Below are 16,856 nucleotides of genomic sequence, written 5' to 3'. Positions count from 1 at the left end.
TATTAAATTGATTCACTAAACTTTGACACATATAAGTCCATTAATATATTTGTATATATAGACATGCATGTATGAGTATATATTTTGTATCAAAGGCCCGGTCAGGAAATATATTCATGAATGATTTATGGGTGAAGTGGAGAATTTATTGTCACTGTGAAACCAAGAGGAAGTGAGAAAAAGAAACAATAAATTGGATAATTATATCATGTTATGGTTCTATGTATCATTTCAAGTTTTAATTATATAAATTTATTTATAACTAGATTAAAATATTACTCATCCAATAAAACATCTTAAATAACAATATTACCCCTGTCTAAAATATCGCAAATAATAAAATTAGTAAACAAAAAATCATCATTACACTTTTTAGAATATTCAGCACATTCAATGATTCAATACCCACGTGGTAACATCTGTAAAAGAATCTAGGAGATGGTGAGAGTTTACTATTAACCAGTATCTATGACAAAAATAATGCTTACTAACAGTCTATAGATGACAAATATCTATGACCAGAAGAAGTTATTGCAATCATAGACGCTTAAGGAAAAAAATTATAAAAAAACTTAACTCAACCATATATTTTTCAAGAAAGTAGGAAGGGATTGTTTGTTAACTTTATTTGTTCTTTTTTAAAAAGCAAAATAATAAAAATAGAAACTGAAAATTTAAAAGAAAAACTATATTTAAAAAAAAAATTAGATAATAAAAATATAAATTATAACAATGTGTTTGGAATGAGAGCCCGCTAGGGAAATTCGCAAGTGAAGGTTCATGAGGGTTAAGGTGGACCCGTCAATTATTTGTTTTTTTTTAAAAAAAAAATTATTTTTAATTTAATGAATAAAAAGATAGGTATAACTCTAACCTTGAAATCCTCCAAAACCTTTGTTTTTTCCCCCTAAATTTGGGCACCAGATGAAGGAACCATCAAAAAAATTTATTACTTATAAAAAGACTATAATACCCTCAAATTTTTTTAATTAATTAAAGAACTTCACTTTATAAAGTTTTCTACTATAATGTTTAATCTACTTTTATCTTTTATTGTATTCAAGAATTTAGACCACACCAATCATTTTGTCTAAAAGTGAGATTACTTCTTGTCTTTGATTCAAGATTTGATTTGTCACGCCCCGAACCTGGTGCTGCTGATAAACGGCCGCAGACCCACAGGGCGGGGCCCAGTGAACCTGCAAGGCCTCAAAACCTAACACAGACTAGGAGTGGAAAATAAACTGACAGAATACCAAGTAAGAGTACAACTTAAGGTTTACAACCAACTCGAATACAAGGTAAATGAAAATACAGCATGACCTACAAGGAGGTTCTTAACAATAATACAACTGATACAAAGACATAAGTCTCAAGGCATAAATCTCAAGGAAGACATCTACTGGAAGCCTTCTAAGATCCCTGGGTCTACTGCTCCTGATCTGAAAAGGATTTAAAGTAAATCCATGAGCTCACTAGCCCAGTAAGTAATCCAAAAACAAACTGAAAGCAAAAAGTTCGAGTCCGAAATTTGCACACAAAAAATAATGCAATTGCACAAAAATAATGTAAACAAAAATCAAAGGTAAAACAATAAATACAATATCCAAAGTATGACTCCAAATTCACTGAAAGTGTCAAAGGTCATTTGTTTACCCTCGGTGACCCGAGACTGAATAACAGGTGGCCGTTGATTATTTCACCGAACGGACACGGTGCGAAACTGCAGTCTCATTTTCCAAAAATTATTTGTCGACAAGGTCGTGGGTTTAACCCCCACCGATGGGGTTGCATATTGTTCATTTGGAGACCAAAAAAATTCGAGATACATTTCCAAGCCAAGAATACGAATATACACAAGTATTTTCCAAAAAAATTCATCTAATAAAATAAAGTAGATAAATAAATAATGTAAAAAGAAAAATACTCACTTTTCCAAGCCTAAGCATGGTTCTCATTTTGGAGAAATAATAATAACATTTCACAAATATTTTTCCCAAAAATTTAAGAAAAATAAAAAGATTTACCAACAAAAATAAAAATACCACAAGTATAAATAATAGTGAAACCAATAAATAATTATCCAACCAAACTCAAGGATGAAATGCATGATTATTAATACAATAAAAATACTAAAATTTGTAAAAAAATTCAAGGTCTAATGTATCTCATCAATTGAAGAAAAAAATGATCCACCTAATTCCAAGATAACTAGAAAAAAATAATTTCAAGGGAAATATTGACTAAAAACAAGGATGCTAAAAAATTTTAGGAAGAAGATAGGCAAGGACATAAAGGTAAGTGGATATTTAAGGGATAAATGTATAACCAAATAATAGATAGGTAATCCAAATTGATGTTAGGTGGACCAAGGATTCAAGCACTTAATAAATCTTAAGTTTTTTTGTTATTGGGAATAAACAAGGTTACAAAAAAAGGATAATTACTTTTGCCAAATATTTGGAAGTAACAAGGAAATAACATGTATAAATTTTGGCAAATAAAAAGCACTATGGTTCCAACTAAGTATAGAAACTTCTCTTCCTCTAAAAAAACACAAGACATAAATAGATGGCATTCTCACAATAATTTTTAAAGAATAAATGCAAATAAAAATTTCAGAAATTCTACATGAAAAATAAATCAAATACCACAAAAATTTAAATACAAGAGTTTAAGGGATTACTTACTTGGTGATCTCCTAAATTCAAAAGAAATCCAAGATTATAGCTCAAGGTGATCCTATAATCCAAGGAAAAACCAACCAAAAATACATGAATACATGTACACATGGAAACATACACAATATCATGGTTTTTTTAAATAGCATGCTAGTTCTACCCTCAAATATGGTCCAAAAAAAAATCTCCACCATGCTTGGGTGAGCAAGAACTAAGCAACTTAACATTCATTAAACTAATGCCAAGGCCAAACCTTTCTCCAAACAAGGATGGTAAGCACAAGCCTTTGAGCTAACACTAAGCTCCAAGGGTTTCAACAACAATTTGAAAGTATCTACAAGTAGATCTAACATAAAAACTAATACTAGTGGTAATAACAATGATGTGGGAAGGGAACATAGAATGATTAAGAGGAACAAGGACAATAGGTGAGAGAAACAAGGATGGAAATAAATCTCCCTAGCACAAGTAGTAGATCAATGCATGCATGCATGCATGTATATATATATAATCACAAGGGTGCAAAAAAATATATAAGGTCCAACACACATGCCAAAAACTACAAAAACTAAACATTCATTAGGCATGCAAAAACTTGGGTTTTTGGCTTGGGTTTCAAGCAAAATGGTATAAACACATAGATGGTTCCATGAATAAAAACTTTATGTAACATGGAGACCAAGAACTAAAAGATACTCAAGAGGCACAAGGGTGGGTTTCAACATGTATAAGGTGAGGTTTTTTTCATGCAAGGATAAGCACCAAAAAAATTTTTAAACAACAACCCATGCAAACATAAGCAACAAGACAACCACCATCAACAAGAGGAGGAGAGAGCCTACCTTGCCTTTGGAGGACGCCGGCGGCTACTTGCTCTTCTTCTCCTCACCTTCGGATGCCAAGACCACCGGTGGAGACTCGAACTCCGGTGATGGATGGCCTTCTTCTTCAACTTCCAAGGAGTAAACAAGTGGGAGAGTGGAGAGAAAGAAGAGAGATGGAGGAATGAAAGAAGGAGATGACCATGGGGGTGAAAAACATTCGCCAAGGAGGGGCCATGACAAGATGGCTTCCGGGAATTCCTCCGGGAATTCTTCTCTCTAGAAAGACTCCCAGCATGGTGACAAGAAGAAGAAGAAAGGATTAAGGGGTAAGGTAAACAAGGTTAGCACTTAACTAAGTTTTAATTTTCTTTTAGGAGACAAATGAAAGGTGTAGGGACCAGGTTGGAGGGGTCCACATGATTCTTGTTGTTAATTCCTCTTACCATGCATCGATTTGATCTTCTATTTTTAATTTTTTTTTCTCTAGTTATAGACATAAATTGTGAAACTATATTACCTTAACCGTTGCTATATGATTAGGTTTTTATTTTTCAAGCTTTCATTATAATAGTTTTTTTTTAATTATGTGTTTTTTAGTTGTTTATGGTCCACATCTCTTCGCTCTCAGGGGTCAAGGGTTTTATTTTGTTTGTTGATGGGAAGATTTTCTTAAAGAAATTCATGCATAATTCTCCTTTTACCATATGTTTCTTTTTTGTTTGTTTATTTGTTTGTTTACATGTTTTATGTTTTTCCTTAAATAATTTTATGTTTTTTTCTTTTTTTTTTGTTTCCGAAATCATCTTTTTGAGAATTTATCTTAATTGAATTATATTTTAGCATTTTAATGTCATGGAATTAGATCTTGCTATCCAAATGTTATTCGAATTACAAACAAAATTTATCTTTTGTTTGAGAGAGAAAAAAATAAAAGAATTTTATAATTTAACTGTTAAATATAATTATTGTGCAATGAATTAAAATATTACACCATTTTTACTAATTATATGATAAAATGATCTTCTAATGTACCATATAGAGCTACTATAATGAGCAATTAATGGAACTTTAAACCCTTATTAAGTAATTTGGTGCTATATAAAATAACATGCTATTTGGGAAAAGATTGACATATGGAAAAGTTAATAGATGAAGCATATAAACTTTTGGAGATGATAAAATCAAATAATTACCTATGGGCATTACAAAGGATATCACCAAGATGAGTGTGAGAGCTCACAAACTCGAAGCAATCATAGTATTGAGGCACAAGTAGCTTCTCTTACAGAAAAGATTGACACTAAACAAGTAAGCTGTACAACTCATCCCTTTAGCTCTTTTTGTTTTGTAATAGTTGTGGTGAAGGACACCCAAGAGAACAATGTTCAGCTAGCCCACAAACAATCTAAAATATGGAAATATTCAACATCCCATAAGGTAATCCTTTTTCTAATAATTATAATCTCGGTTGGAGTAACAATAAAGGATAAGTGCATAATCAAGGCCCACACCGTCTTCATATTCCCTAAACATGATGTCTAAAACTCAAGGAGAAGGCATCATCTGAAGAATTACTGATACAATATATATCCAAGATGCATGCCACAATTCAAAGTCAAATAGCAATATTTTAAAATGAAGTGACAAATATTTAAAGTTAAGCAACATTAGTTAGAAAATTAGGACATTAGATTGGACAACTTGTTAACACAATCAACAATAGACTACAGGGAACTCTTCTTACTAAAACAAAAATAAACCCAGAAGTGAACATAGGAAACAATGTGCAATTCTTCGAAAAGTAGGCAAGGAACCTTTAATGAAACAAGTTGCTATCAATTGTCAATTAGGATATTAAAATAAAGCTTAAGATGAAATCAAGGAGAATAAAAGAAGTAGAAAAGAAAAGTGAGTAAAACACTAATTTTTCTTTATAATATAATATGTACCCCTATTTTTATTATTCCCCTCCTCTTCCCACAAAGAATCCAAAAAACAAATCAAATTTTCATTTTTTTTAAATGCATTGAGATACTTGAAATTAGGCACACTATCAGTTCTTCATTAGATGTCTTTGATTAGATGGCTAATTATATTAAATTTATGAAGTAATTAAATTTAGTTAAAAAAACACTAAAGGTGAAAGCGATGGTAAATCTTACAATAGGGTGTGTTGCAATAATTCAAAAGAAACTATTAATCAAAACCGTCAGAGATCAAGGGAGTTTTATTATCCTTTGTGTGATGGGGGGATATGAATTTTGCTAGGGTCCTTTATAATTTAGGTTTATGGGTTAACTAAATGATTTTTTGTGTGGCAAAAGTTGAGGTATATAGGTTTGAAGCCTAAAATCATCACATTACCACTGGTAGATAGATCCCTTGTTAAATTATCAGACATAGTTAAATATGTTCTTATACAAGTGAACAATTTTATATTTCCCATAGATATCATAATCTTGTACATGGGTGAAAAAAAATTCTATTAATCCTCGAAAAACCATACTAAGTAGTGGCAAAGGTTTTAATCAATGAACTAAAAGGGGAGTTGATGCTAAGAATTAATGAAAGAAACAAAGTTTAGAATCAACCAATGAATCTACATACAGTTCAAATGGGTAATAGGCAGCTAAGAAAACTTTTTGAAATAAGGCTAGATTATAGCACATGATTAGGTGCGATGAAAGCAACACCATAACAAGAGAGCATGAATCTTTGATGAGAATAAAACAAAATTCCATCACAATAACAATTCTTAATCTGAAGTAATTATTGGATAACAACTCCATCTATTCAAGACACTCCTCAAGTACAATCCAATGAATTAGTGTATCATTAGTAAAGCCATTCAGGATAGAATAAGTATTTTTCATTGTGAACTTGATTCGGAAGAACACCCAATGGGTCCAAGTTATTAGATAAAGTTAAAGGCTAATTTGGAAATCCTAAAGTTTAAAAAAGGAGTTGTATTCCTCTAACAACAATAAAACAAGTGCTTCGTGGAAGGCAAGCGAAGATCTCTATGTTTATTTCTCAGAACTTTTAGATCAATTTAATATAATTGGTACTTAAATGCTAAACTTGTAAATTATATTTGTTTGCTAAGCTTTTAGCTACATGTTAGCATGCATGATGGGCCTTCATTAGTTGAAATTATTTATGTTGATGATGGTATAACATTTCAATGTAATTATAGATTAAGTTTCAATATTTGTTGCAGTATCCATTAGATTTTGCAGTAATTGATGGCATAAGCTACTTAATTGGTTCTTATTATCTCAAATCATTAATCAAATTTGAACACATTGGTATCACATCATGTTCATACCATGCTTTCTTACATATATATGTTGCCCATTTTTAGAATCTTTTCTTTTCTTATTTGTTTTAATGTCTTTTTCTAGCTTTCACATAAATCTACTAGTGTTGTGATCAATGTCAATCAATGTAAATGCTTAGATTTGTTCAAAAATCCTTTGGAGAATTGAATTCAAGTAGTGGAAGATTACTTGGAGAAGGGATCATCTTAATTCTTAAAACTATTTTTCTAACCTATATTTCTATACTTTTATAGTAGATTATTAATATACTGTCTTATCTAATTTATTCTGATTTTGAAATCTAAGATATTGATTGATTCAAGAGTCTTGTCCTTCAAGAAGTGGAAATTAAAGAAGAGCTCAAGTTAATTATAGATGATTATAATAGCCATGAGGTAAATGCTTTAGTAAATGTTAGAAGCTTTTCTCCAAATAAAATCTGAATACTTCTCATCAAATGATGATAGATTTTCCTTGACGAATTAGATAATTTTATGACATTTAATTTTGTGACCTTTTTTTCTGTGCTATAGAACCATGTTCATAATTTTGTTTCAGTTATTCAGGCTATTTTAAGTTAATGGTTACTAATATCATATAACTTCGTAAGTTATACATTCTTATTAATTAGAAATTTCTATTGGACTAGAACCAATGGAAATTTTAATATTCTAGAACTTAAGAATATCAGAATGTAGGTTGCTTGGAATAACTTTTGTTGCATGTTTCTTAGATTATTAGCATTGGGCTTGAAACAACCTAACTTGGGTTCACTCCTAATTAATTGCCTATACATAGGGTGGGTGGCTCATCTCATTCATTTACTTTCATATATAAAAGAAGATTAAAGGATTAGTTTACAATTTTAGACTAGAAAGAAAATTGGAGAAATAAGAGAAGGAAAAATAGGAGCTCAGTGGATTTCTCTAATCTTCTTATTATAGAGAAGATTAGACAAGATTCATTTATCTAGGGTTCCCTTTAGTAATCTCTTTCCTATTCTCATTGTATTCCATCATTTGTGGTGAGAAATTTGGTAATTTAAGAGAGCCTTTTTCTCTTAATTATGTATGTGGTCCTCTAACATCCTAAAGAAATTGTAATCCCATTATTATCCCATCATTATTAGTATAGTGGGCAATTTGTGGATGATTGTCCTGTGGTTTCCCTCTTCACGTTGATAGATTTTTCATGATTTTATGCCCTCTATGTGATTGATGAATTGTTTAAATCTCTCATCCCACTTTTCATAGGTAACCCTTTCTTGAGAAAGGAAGAATTTAGAATTCATTGTGTATGTCTCCCATTATAGTGGTATCAGATCCAAGTTGGAGGTGTTTTCTCTAAAGCAAGATAAACAATAGCAGTAAGACTATGATTAGCTTGAATTGGAACAATTCATAAATATGAAAAGCGAAATGCATATACTAGTGTAGCTCTCCTAAATATAAAAGTTGATTTTTTAGGGCATTAGGATCATTATTGTCATACCCCGTCTGGTAGAAATGGCACGTGACAACCACTGTGACAATCCAAGGAAGAACTCTCAAACCTATCAACCCTCGAGTCGTCACAAGGTGAAAAAAATTCCTGGCTTGCACAAAACTGAACATAATATCACAACTATGGAATAGAAAAGTATTGGGTATGATGATAACACAGAGGAAGCAATAAAATTCTAAATTAAAATAGAAGGGTTCTAAGAGTCATACAAGTCACAATACAACAAGGGTTCTCCAAAAGAAAAAATATGCAACAATACAAGTTTTCAAAACCCAATGATACATGTGGATCCATGTACTTTGCAGAATGTAAACATACTCAAAGATAAACGTACACTAAACTGGAAATGATGAAAGATAGACAAGAGGATGTCCAGCACTCTGCTTCATCACAACGGCACTAGATGCTAAAGCTTGAAGGGGAGAGAGAGGGTGAGTAACAAAAGTCACTAGTGAATGAGTTAGAACAATTCTAAGAGAATATAAAAAAAAAAATAAAGTCATGAAATGTCTAAAAACCAAGCATTTGTGATAGTACAAATAATCTAGTAACATTTCAACATATATAACAACATATAACAACATATAACTGTGGCATATGAAACCATAGTATTCAAAACCAAAACATAGGTTTTCACAAGTATATTTAGCCTCAAAGTATTTGAACATGTGTGTAACAAATATATGCACATAAGTCTCATGATGAGTATATACACTAACTTGATCAAATGAAATTTCCAAAGTTCACAAATAACCATTTGGCATAAAACGATTTTTAAAAGCATTAATACATAAAACTAGTCATCAAACCACTTTTCGAAGGAGTATACAAGAGATCACATCTCAAATATTTCATTTGCATGTAAAATAAAATTTCTTGAATACAAAGTTTGCAACTCGATCAAACGATCAGTGGTCTTGAAAATCTCTCTAAACTCAAATCGTGGTCCATGCTAAGTTTAGAGCCTTTAAGGAACTCATGCTCCTAATGTTGACCCACTGGGACGTCTTCAGGTGACTCTGGGTTCCCTATGCACATCCAATCGGGGCTCTACATGCCACCTGAAGTGGACAAGTAAATTTTGGTCTTCCATGCCACCCCAGCTTGGCTACAAAGACCGCCTACTGTAGTTAGAAGGGCTAAGACCCAATTACCATCTAAACCACCCTTTCAAGAACATCAAGGCGTAGCCCTACTTCCGTGTATATGTTCAACACTTATAGGTTCTCAAATAATATAATACATGCCTATCTCATCATAAGTCCACATCCAGGATAAACATTCATATGTTGGGAAAAAAATTATTTTCACATGTACTGATGCCAAAAAACCTAGTAAGGTGTACCAAGTTTCATAAATCATCCCAATCCTAATATACGATTATAGTTATAAACATTTTCATGCAAATATCAAGAGTTTCATATATAAATCATTAGCATAAAAACACCTTCCAAATCAATCAAAGCATCGATTCAAAATGACAAAACCGTTAATTATTTTCAATCAAGAGATTGAGATATTTAAATAATATTCTAATAGAAATATGCAAACAACTTAACCCACTAACAACTTAGGTAATTCAGACCGTGAGTGTGTTACTACTCCACCGATTCCTTTGCCATGAGCAGAGCTCTCACCACCTAACTAAACACAACCACACACACACACCAACAACCAAACAAGAAAGTAAGCAAAAGAATGGACAAAAGAAACCCTAAGTCTAAAATGCAATGAAACCCTAAACGAGGCCTAATGTTGGCTCAAAACTAGGGTTCAAGGGTTATTGGCTTCAATCCAAACCAAGGATACAAGGAAATTAAGAAATTTACCGATGCTACAATAATGCTATAATAACAACAGTTTCTTACAAAAGAAGGGTTCAAAGTTACAACAATCTTGAAGGAAATGGAGTACGAACACTCCTCTTAAGCTTCTAGCACTAAACAAGCAAGCAAGGAGAGAAAGAATCAAGCTTTCTCAAGCTCATAAACACAACCTTAGATCCATTATCCACACCAAAAACCAATGAGAACAAAGAGAGAAACAAGGGAATGAGGGTGCTTACCTCTAGCTTCCAAGGTGTAAGAATGATGGACAATGGTTTCAATCTACCAAGATGGAGATGATCATCGAAGGTTTTATTCTCCTCCAAGAGAATACCAAGAGGAAATGAGGGGGAAAGAAAAAAAAGAAAGATAAAAGGGGTTTAGGGTTGAGAAAAGACAAAAATAACCTCATTTCAAGGCCTGGAAAAGCCTTGAATTTGCGTGCTTCACAACCACTGTTACAGCACCGTTACTATAGTAAAAAAAGCATGGCACCATTCTCAAAACACCACCTTGTAGACTGAAGCACGGATGTGCTTCAGGCCATTCACTTCACAAATTGGTTGATTTTCTCACTAATAAAGTGCACAGGCACAAGCACAGCCTAAACATGGCCGTGCTAGTGTTTCAAGACTAAAAAATGATCAAAAATACTATTCTACAACTATGTACTCCACAGACTAAACAAAATGCTTTAGAGTACACTCAGAAATGAACACAAACCAAAGAAAAGGGTCTCAATATAACACATATTAATTAACACAGTATACTTTACATATTTAGATGGAAACATGTGAATAAATATATAGTTCAAGACAATAGTAAAATAAAAGAATAACAACGTCACATTAGTCAAATATATTGATTCTATTGAATAACTAATTTTTAAAATAATTCGGATAATATAGTTTAATTCCAAAAATATCAATATCTAAGATTTATTTATTATTAATAAAATCTTATGTTGTCAAGATGAAATTTGGCCTGCTCAACAGTACATCCTCCCCTCACTACCAGCATTTAATCCTGCATTATCAATTAAATCTAAAATGAAGGTGAGTATAAATAAATACTCAGTAGCTGTTCAAATGATGAACAAGAATGAGTCATATATATCACATGCACCATACGTGTCTAATTTACTCATGATCATTTATTTTTACCACTTTATCTTCTTGTGTGTGTTATAATAATTCAATAGTGTTCAAATACTCATCCTAAGATCGTTGACTCACCATTCTATAGATTTTCGTGCTAGTCTCTCTCAAGAGTAGTGAGCCACATGCATGGGAGATAAATACGTACAAGTCCAAAGATCTAAAAACATGGTCTCACTGTACCTGATCCACAAATTGTAGTACGAACCTCTCCTAAGAGTAGTGAGTATGAGGAAGGTGAACACGAATCTATAGATCCGAAAACATGCAGTCACCTAACCTGGTCTATAGATTTTCATGCAAGTCTTTCTCAAGAGCAGTGAGCCGTACTCAGGAAAAGTGAACACTCATCCTTAGATCCGAAGACATAGATTCACCATATCTAATTTACAGATTTTAGCCTAAGCCTCTCCCAAGAGTAGTGAGCCATATTTTTAGGGGAGGTAAACATGCATCCATAGACTCGAAAACAACACTTGCATGCAGACTATGGATAACATACTCCCAACCGAGGTCATGTGAAACGCCAGTGGTTATCATAAATATAACTTGGTAGAACTTAAATCACATAGCCGAAGAACTTGACATGGGAGAGAGCAAATACATACTAAAAGTTCTTCGCTAAAATTCTTAACATGCACATGTAATCACATCAACGTAGAAGTAGTTATTTGATCTTTATATTCCATGCTCTCATAGATACTATCGCTACTTTAATAAAAACAAGTAGTAAAATATATAAAAGGAAATATCATCTGTCACATGTAAAGCCTACTTATAAATAAATACACATTACCCTTATGACAAGGTTCTTATAAATAGATAATAACCAATTAATCTCATAAAAAATACTGTTGAAAGAATATAATAATGAATTATTTGAATAAAATATAAGACTGCATATCATGTGAAAAGGTAATTATTACATATAAATTATTTATCATAAGAAATTACTTACTATAAATATGCAAGTATTTATCATAAGAAAAGTCACTGCAAAAAAATTATGATTTTGCAACCGACATTTGCAATGGAATTCCTCCATTGCAACTTTGCAACAAAATTGAAAACTCTTTGCGGCGGAATAGAAAATTTGAGATAGATTTTGTAATGGGAAAAAAATATGTTGCAAAAAATTGTGGAAGTGGGCAAGAGACATTTTGCGATGGATTTGCAATGGACAAGAGTCATTGCAAAGGATTCCACAAAAGATATAAGATTTTTGCAGGGGATTGTTGCAATGGACTCAATTTATTGTAAATTAGCAACAGAATTGTATTTAAAATAAAATTGTCAAAGATTTATGGCTGATTTTAATTTTATATAATTTTTATTATTTTTCTGTTAATTAGGTTGAACTTTTCTATTTAAATTATTTGACTTTTATAGTTATCAAATCTATTTTATATCAATCTTTTCAAACTCAATCTAGCCAAATGATTGAGTAATGCAAGTGAAATTCGTTTATTGTGTTCCAACCAAATGTTTCAACAACCAATTAACCACAATTAATACACTCTCAAAACAGTGCAGTCTAGAATCATTATTGATCTGTAATTAGGACCAGATTTTTTGGCAATTAATTATTAGTAAATACATAATTATCTATTGTTAATCATTATAAATTAAGATATATGTGTGTGTATATATATTAAAAATTTTAAATTAAAATGTAGAGTTAGTCATAATTATAAGAAAAAGAGAAACCATGCATATATGTATGTAAATATTATTATATATACGAAATGATGATGCAATTTTAATTATAATTTATACGATTGATAATTTATTTATAAATTTTCATTTTTCTAACAATAATACATTTTTTTATAATTATTCTTTGTGTCGATTAATAATATATATAATAATTTATCAAATAAAACATTATCATTTTTATTTTACTTGAGTATTTATGAAATAATTAATAATTTTAAAATATATGAATAAAATATATTAATTGTAATATATATAACTATTACATATACCAAATAATAAGAATATATATAATTTTAATCTATTTAATTAATAATTTACTTGGACATTTCCATTTTGCTCAAATAATTAAATTTTAATTATTATTCATACAGATTAATAATATAAACAGCAATTTATCCAAAATAATTATAAATCATTTAATCTTTATTTAAAAAATATTTATTATATATTTTGGTTTTCAATATTTATATAAAAAGGTTATTTGAAAGGTTTAAAAGGAAAAAAAAAAAGGTCTCCTTTTCAATAATTCATGAAAAAATGTAAAAAGAAAAGCCCCAAATCCTTAACCCTAAAGCCCTTGTCCTATAAAATTTCTCTTCTTCACTCTCCAAAGAAACGCTCCAAAACCGAGCATGTTCTTCATTACTTCCATGACCAAGCCCCCAAATTTACAAAGAATCGACACCTGCCCATCTTCTTCTCTCGATCTCTCGAACCCCTTCTCTTCAGGCGAGGTATGGTGATTCATCACAACTTATTTTTTTTTTTTTCCATGATTTTTCCATGATTTCTATGGATTTTGTTTGATTTGTTTCATTCTTGTGGAGAAGATCAAGGGATTAGTTCCTCTAATGAAATTTTTAGCCAACTAGGTTGATTTTGTTTTCGGCGAGATACTGTGATTTTGTTTGATTTTTCCATAATTGACAACCAACTAGGTCACAATTATTATTTTGTGGAATTCTAGATGTGATTCTAGTGGAGAACACGATTTTGAGGAAGATAATGGAGAGAAAGATTGCATCTATGAAGAAATAATGAAAATCTATAGTCAAGGGTAACTATAAATTTCTTAGGGAGTGGAAATTCTTATATGCATCTAACGGTTCATCGTCAAACTTATAATAAGATGTTATTAAAGTTGGGTTATTGTAACTCACTGATTATCATTTCCCTATTGCTGATTGAAGATAAGAAAAAGAAAGTAAAAAAAACGAAGCATAATGTGCGGAGATTTGTCATTTCTTATACCTCCCTAGTTAATTTCTATGATGGCACAATCGTTGTGGCTAATGGTTGTAGGGTTTGTGCTGTATGTCCCAAAGTATATGTTTGAAGGATGTTAGGTGATAAGGACAGTGGAAGGTGGTAGGGTTATTGGATATAAGATAAAGATGGAGGAGAAGAAAGGGGTCGAAATGGCAAACTTGCAGTTTAGTTTTATGGTGGTCGGAATTAATGTTTTTGTTTTGATAGTGAGCTTGTGGGAATGGAAATTTGGTAATGCTTATTTTGAGTATAAGTGGATTCAATTGGGAGGTTTTGATGATCAAGTTGTGCTAGTTCACCAAGAAAACATAAAAGTAAGTTTTTACTGTTTGAGTAATGTTCATGAATAAAGTTGTATGGTTAATTATGAGTTGGTATTTAAAGTTTATATATATATAAATAATAGTAAATATTTTGAGTTGTCTATTTTCTAAAAATATTAGAAGTTGATGAGGTATCTTGTGTTGGATTAGAGTGCTAAATTGGGGTAAATTTTTACTATGTCATTAAACTTTGATTTATTTTTATTTTTATCACCAAACTTCAATTTACATCAATTTGGTCACTTAATTTTAATTTGATTTCACCCTGCAATAAATTAAGGATTTCAACCGCTAATTGATTACATGGCTGTCTGAAAATATGAGTCAGTCTTTCCCATGGCACATTACTAAATCTATTGAGGGTGGTCATATCATTGAAAAAAGCCACATCATTCATTTGGGTGCCGCAATCCCTTGATTTTTACCCAGTAAAATCAAATTAAAATTGAGCAACCAAATTGGTATAAATTAGCATTCAATGATAAAAGTGAAAATGAACCAAAGTTTAGTGCCCTACTAAAAAATTTACCCAATTGATGTTTATAGAGACGGCTTGAGTGTAATTTGTGAGCAAGGTCCATGTATGCCCAATGTTTAATGATAGTTATTTGTAATTAAAGGCATACAACTTCTGGAAACAGGTTGAATTATTGGGACACCCTCATGTGTTGTTGTTGCAAGTTAAGAAATCATTTTTTCCGACTTCCTGGTGATTGTTTGAGGCCTGGTGAATCAGGTTTTTACTAGACTAGTACTAAACCAACTATGTTGTCTATTAATTGAACTGCATTTATATCTAGTGTGCCAAAGCTCTTACGCCATCAGAATTCATTAGTCATTGTTAGTGCCCCAAAAATACTACCCTTGCTTTGTTGAGTGAAATCATTCCCAGAAAAAATTCACACTTATATATCTTAAAATCTGCCAAACATGCATTCAACATTATCTAAATGTTCCAAACCATTGAAGATGCATGGTTTTCTGCTGAACATGTATAGGGAACACTAATGTGTAGTGTTTCTGTAGAACTTGAAGCACAAGCTCTTGAACAAGCTATCACCCATTGAAAGTACCATAAGTGACAATTGGCAAGTAAGGCTACTTGATGCTCCTTTTTCACTTTATGTTTTTTTCTTGTTGACACTTGGAACCTGAACACAAAGGAACACAATAGCTTGTCAACATAAGCCTTGACTTTTCTAGGTACGGTCTGGACTCTCTGAGGGAGTGTTAGAATTAATCTTGTTATTGCATTTAGAACCCTATGTTATTTATATATTACATTTAGGCATTGTTGCATTTATGCATTTAAGTTTGCAGCTATGGCCCTTCTTATTTCATAAATTGCATTTACATTTAAAATTATGTTAGGATTATGTTTAAATAAGTTTGTTAGTTTAAATCTATTTAGTTTCTTGGTGGCTAAGTAACTTAGTTTGAATTCAGTTATTAATATCAACATAAAAAGACCAAAATGACGTGAGTTTGTTGACCGTGTCAAAAATATTCTTCTTCTTTGAGTGCTTCCTCTTTGATTTATCTAACATTTGGTACTAGAGCAAGGTTCGGAGTAGATGCCAAAGATCATGCAAGGATCATCATCAGGAATGAAACAACCACCGCCACGACAACTTCAAAGGTTTCGACAAGAGACGGGATGGTGACTCTCCATTACCCATTGCTCATAAGGAGCAACTACTTGGCATGGGCGCTCAAGATGAAGGTGTACATGCATGTGCAAGACGTGTGCGATGCCATTGAGCCTGTTGATCCGAATGAGGAGTTAGAGACGTGGAAGGATCATATGGCCCTTGCTGCCATCTACCAAGGCATTAGCGAGGATACGCTCCTCATGTTGGCCAAGAAGAAGACGGCCAAGGAGGCATGGGAGATGTTGAAGACAATTCACATGGGTACCAAGCGAGTCAAGTAGGCAAAGATCTAGACTCTGAGAAGCGAGTTTGAAGGTCCACACATGTGTGAAGCAGAGAGGATTGATGACTTTGACAAGAAGTTGACCACAATAGTCAACAAAATTCATGTATTGGGCGACAAGGTGGATAAGGCCTACGTCATCAAGAAGCTTCTCTGTGTTGTTCCTTCCAAGTTTGTTCAGATTACATTGACAATGGAGTAGTTCGGCAACCTCTAGATGATGTCTGTAGAGGAGGTCATTGGGTCACTTAAAGCCCTTGAAGAGCGATTACGGGGTTATGAGGACGAGAAAGAAGAACACA

At 32.0% G+C, this 16,856-nt stretch overlaps 1 protein-coding gene across 1 annotated transcript; it reads right to left on the bottom strand.

Moving 5' to 3' along the window:
* Positions 1-1,195: 1,195 nt before the first annotated feature.
* Positions 1,196-14,957, bottom strand: LOC120259992. The gene is made up of 4 exons (XM_039267441.1): positions 14,923-14,957; positions 3,524-3,781; positions 2,691-2,742; positions 1,196-1,442 (listed from the first exon to the last, which is right to left on the bottom strand). Exons 1-4 carry the CDS (start codon positions 14,955-14,957, stop codon positions 1,338-1,340), a joined length of 450 nt encoding a protein of 149 aa, XP_039123375.1. The 3' UTR covers positions 1,196-1,337.
* Between the last annotated feature and the right edge of the window lie 1,899 nt (positions 14,958-16,856).

The sequence above is a fragment of the Dioscorea cayenensis genome, chromosome 5 (genome assembly GCF_009730915.1).
Source record: "Dioscorea cayenensis subsp. rotundata cultivar TDr96_F1 chromosome 5, TDr96_F1_v2_PseudoChromosome.rev07_lg8_w22 25.fasta, whole genome shotgun sequence".
Classification (NCBI taxonomy): Eukaryota; Viridiplantae; Streptophyta; class Magnoliopsida; order Dioscoreales; family Dioscoreaceae; genus Dioscorea; species Dioscorea cayenensis.
The sequence above is the reverse complement of the archived record's forward strand: the minus strand, read 5'-3'. Positions and strand labels throughout refer to the sequence as shown.

Excerpts from the sequence above, each read along its gene's own strand:
- LOC120259992 (XM_039267441.1), bottom strand. The coding sequence starts at position 14,957 with ATGGGAAAGACTGACTCATATTTTCAGACAGCCAT. Across the intron at positions 2,743-3,523 it reads CGGCGTCCTCCAAAGGCAAG|GATCACCTTGAGCTATAATC; the intron begins GTAGGCTCTCTC and ends CTTGGATTATAG. Across the intron at positions 1,443-2,690 it reads TGAATTTAGGAGATCACCAA|ATCAGGAGCAGTAGACCCAG; the intron begins GTAAGTAATCCC and ends AATCCTTTTCAG.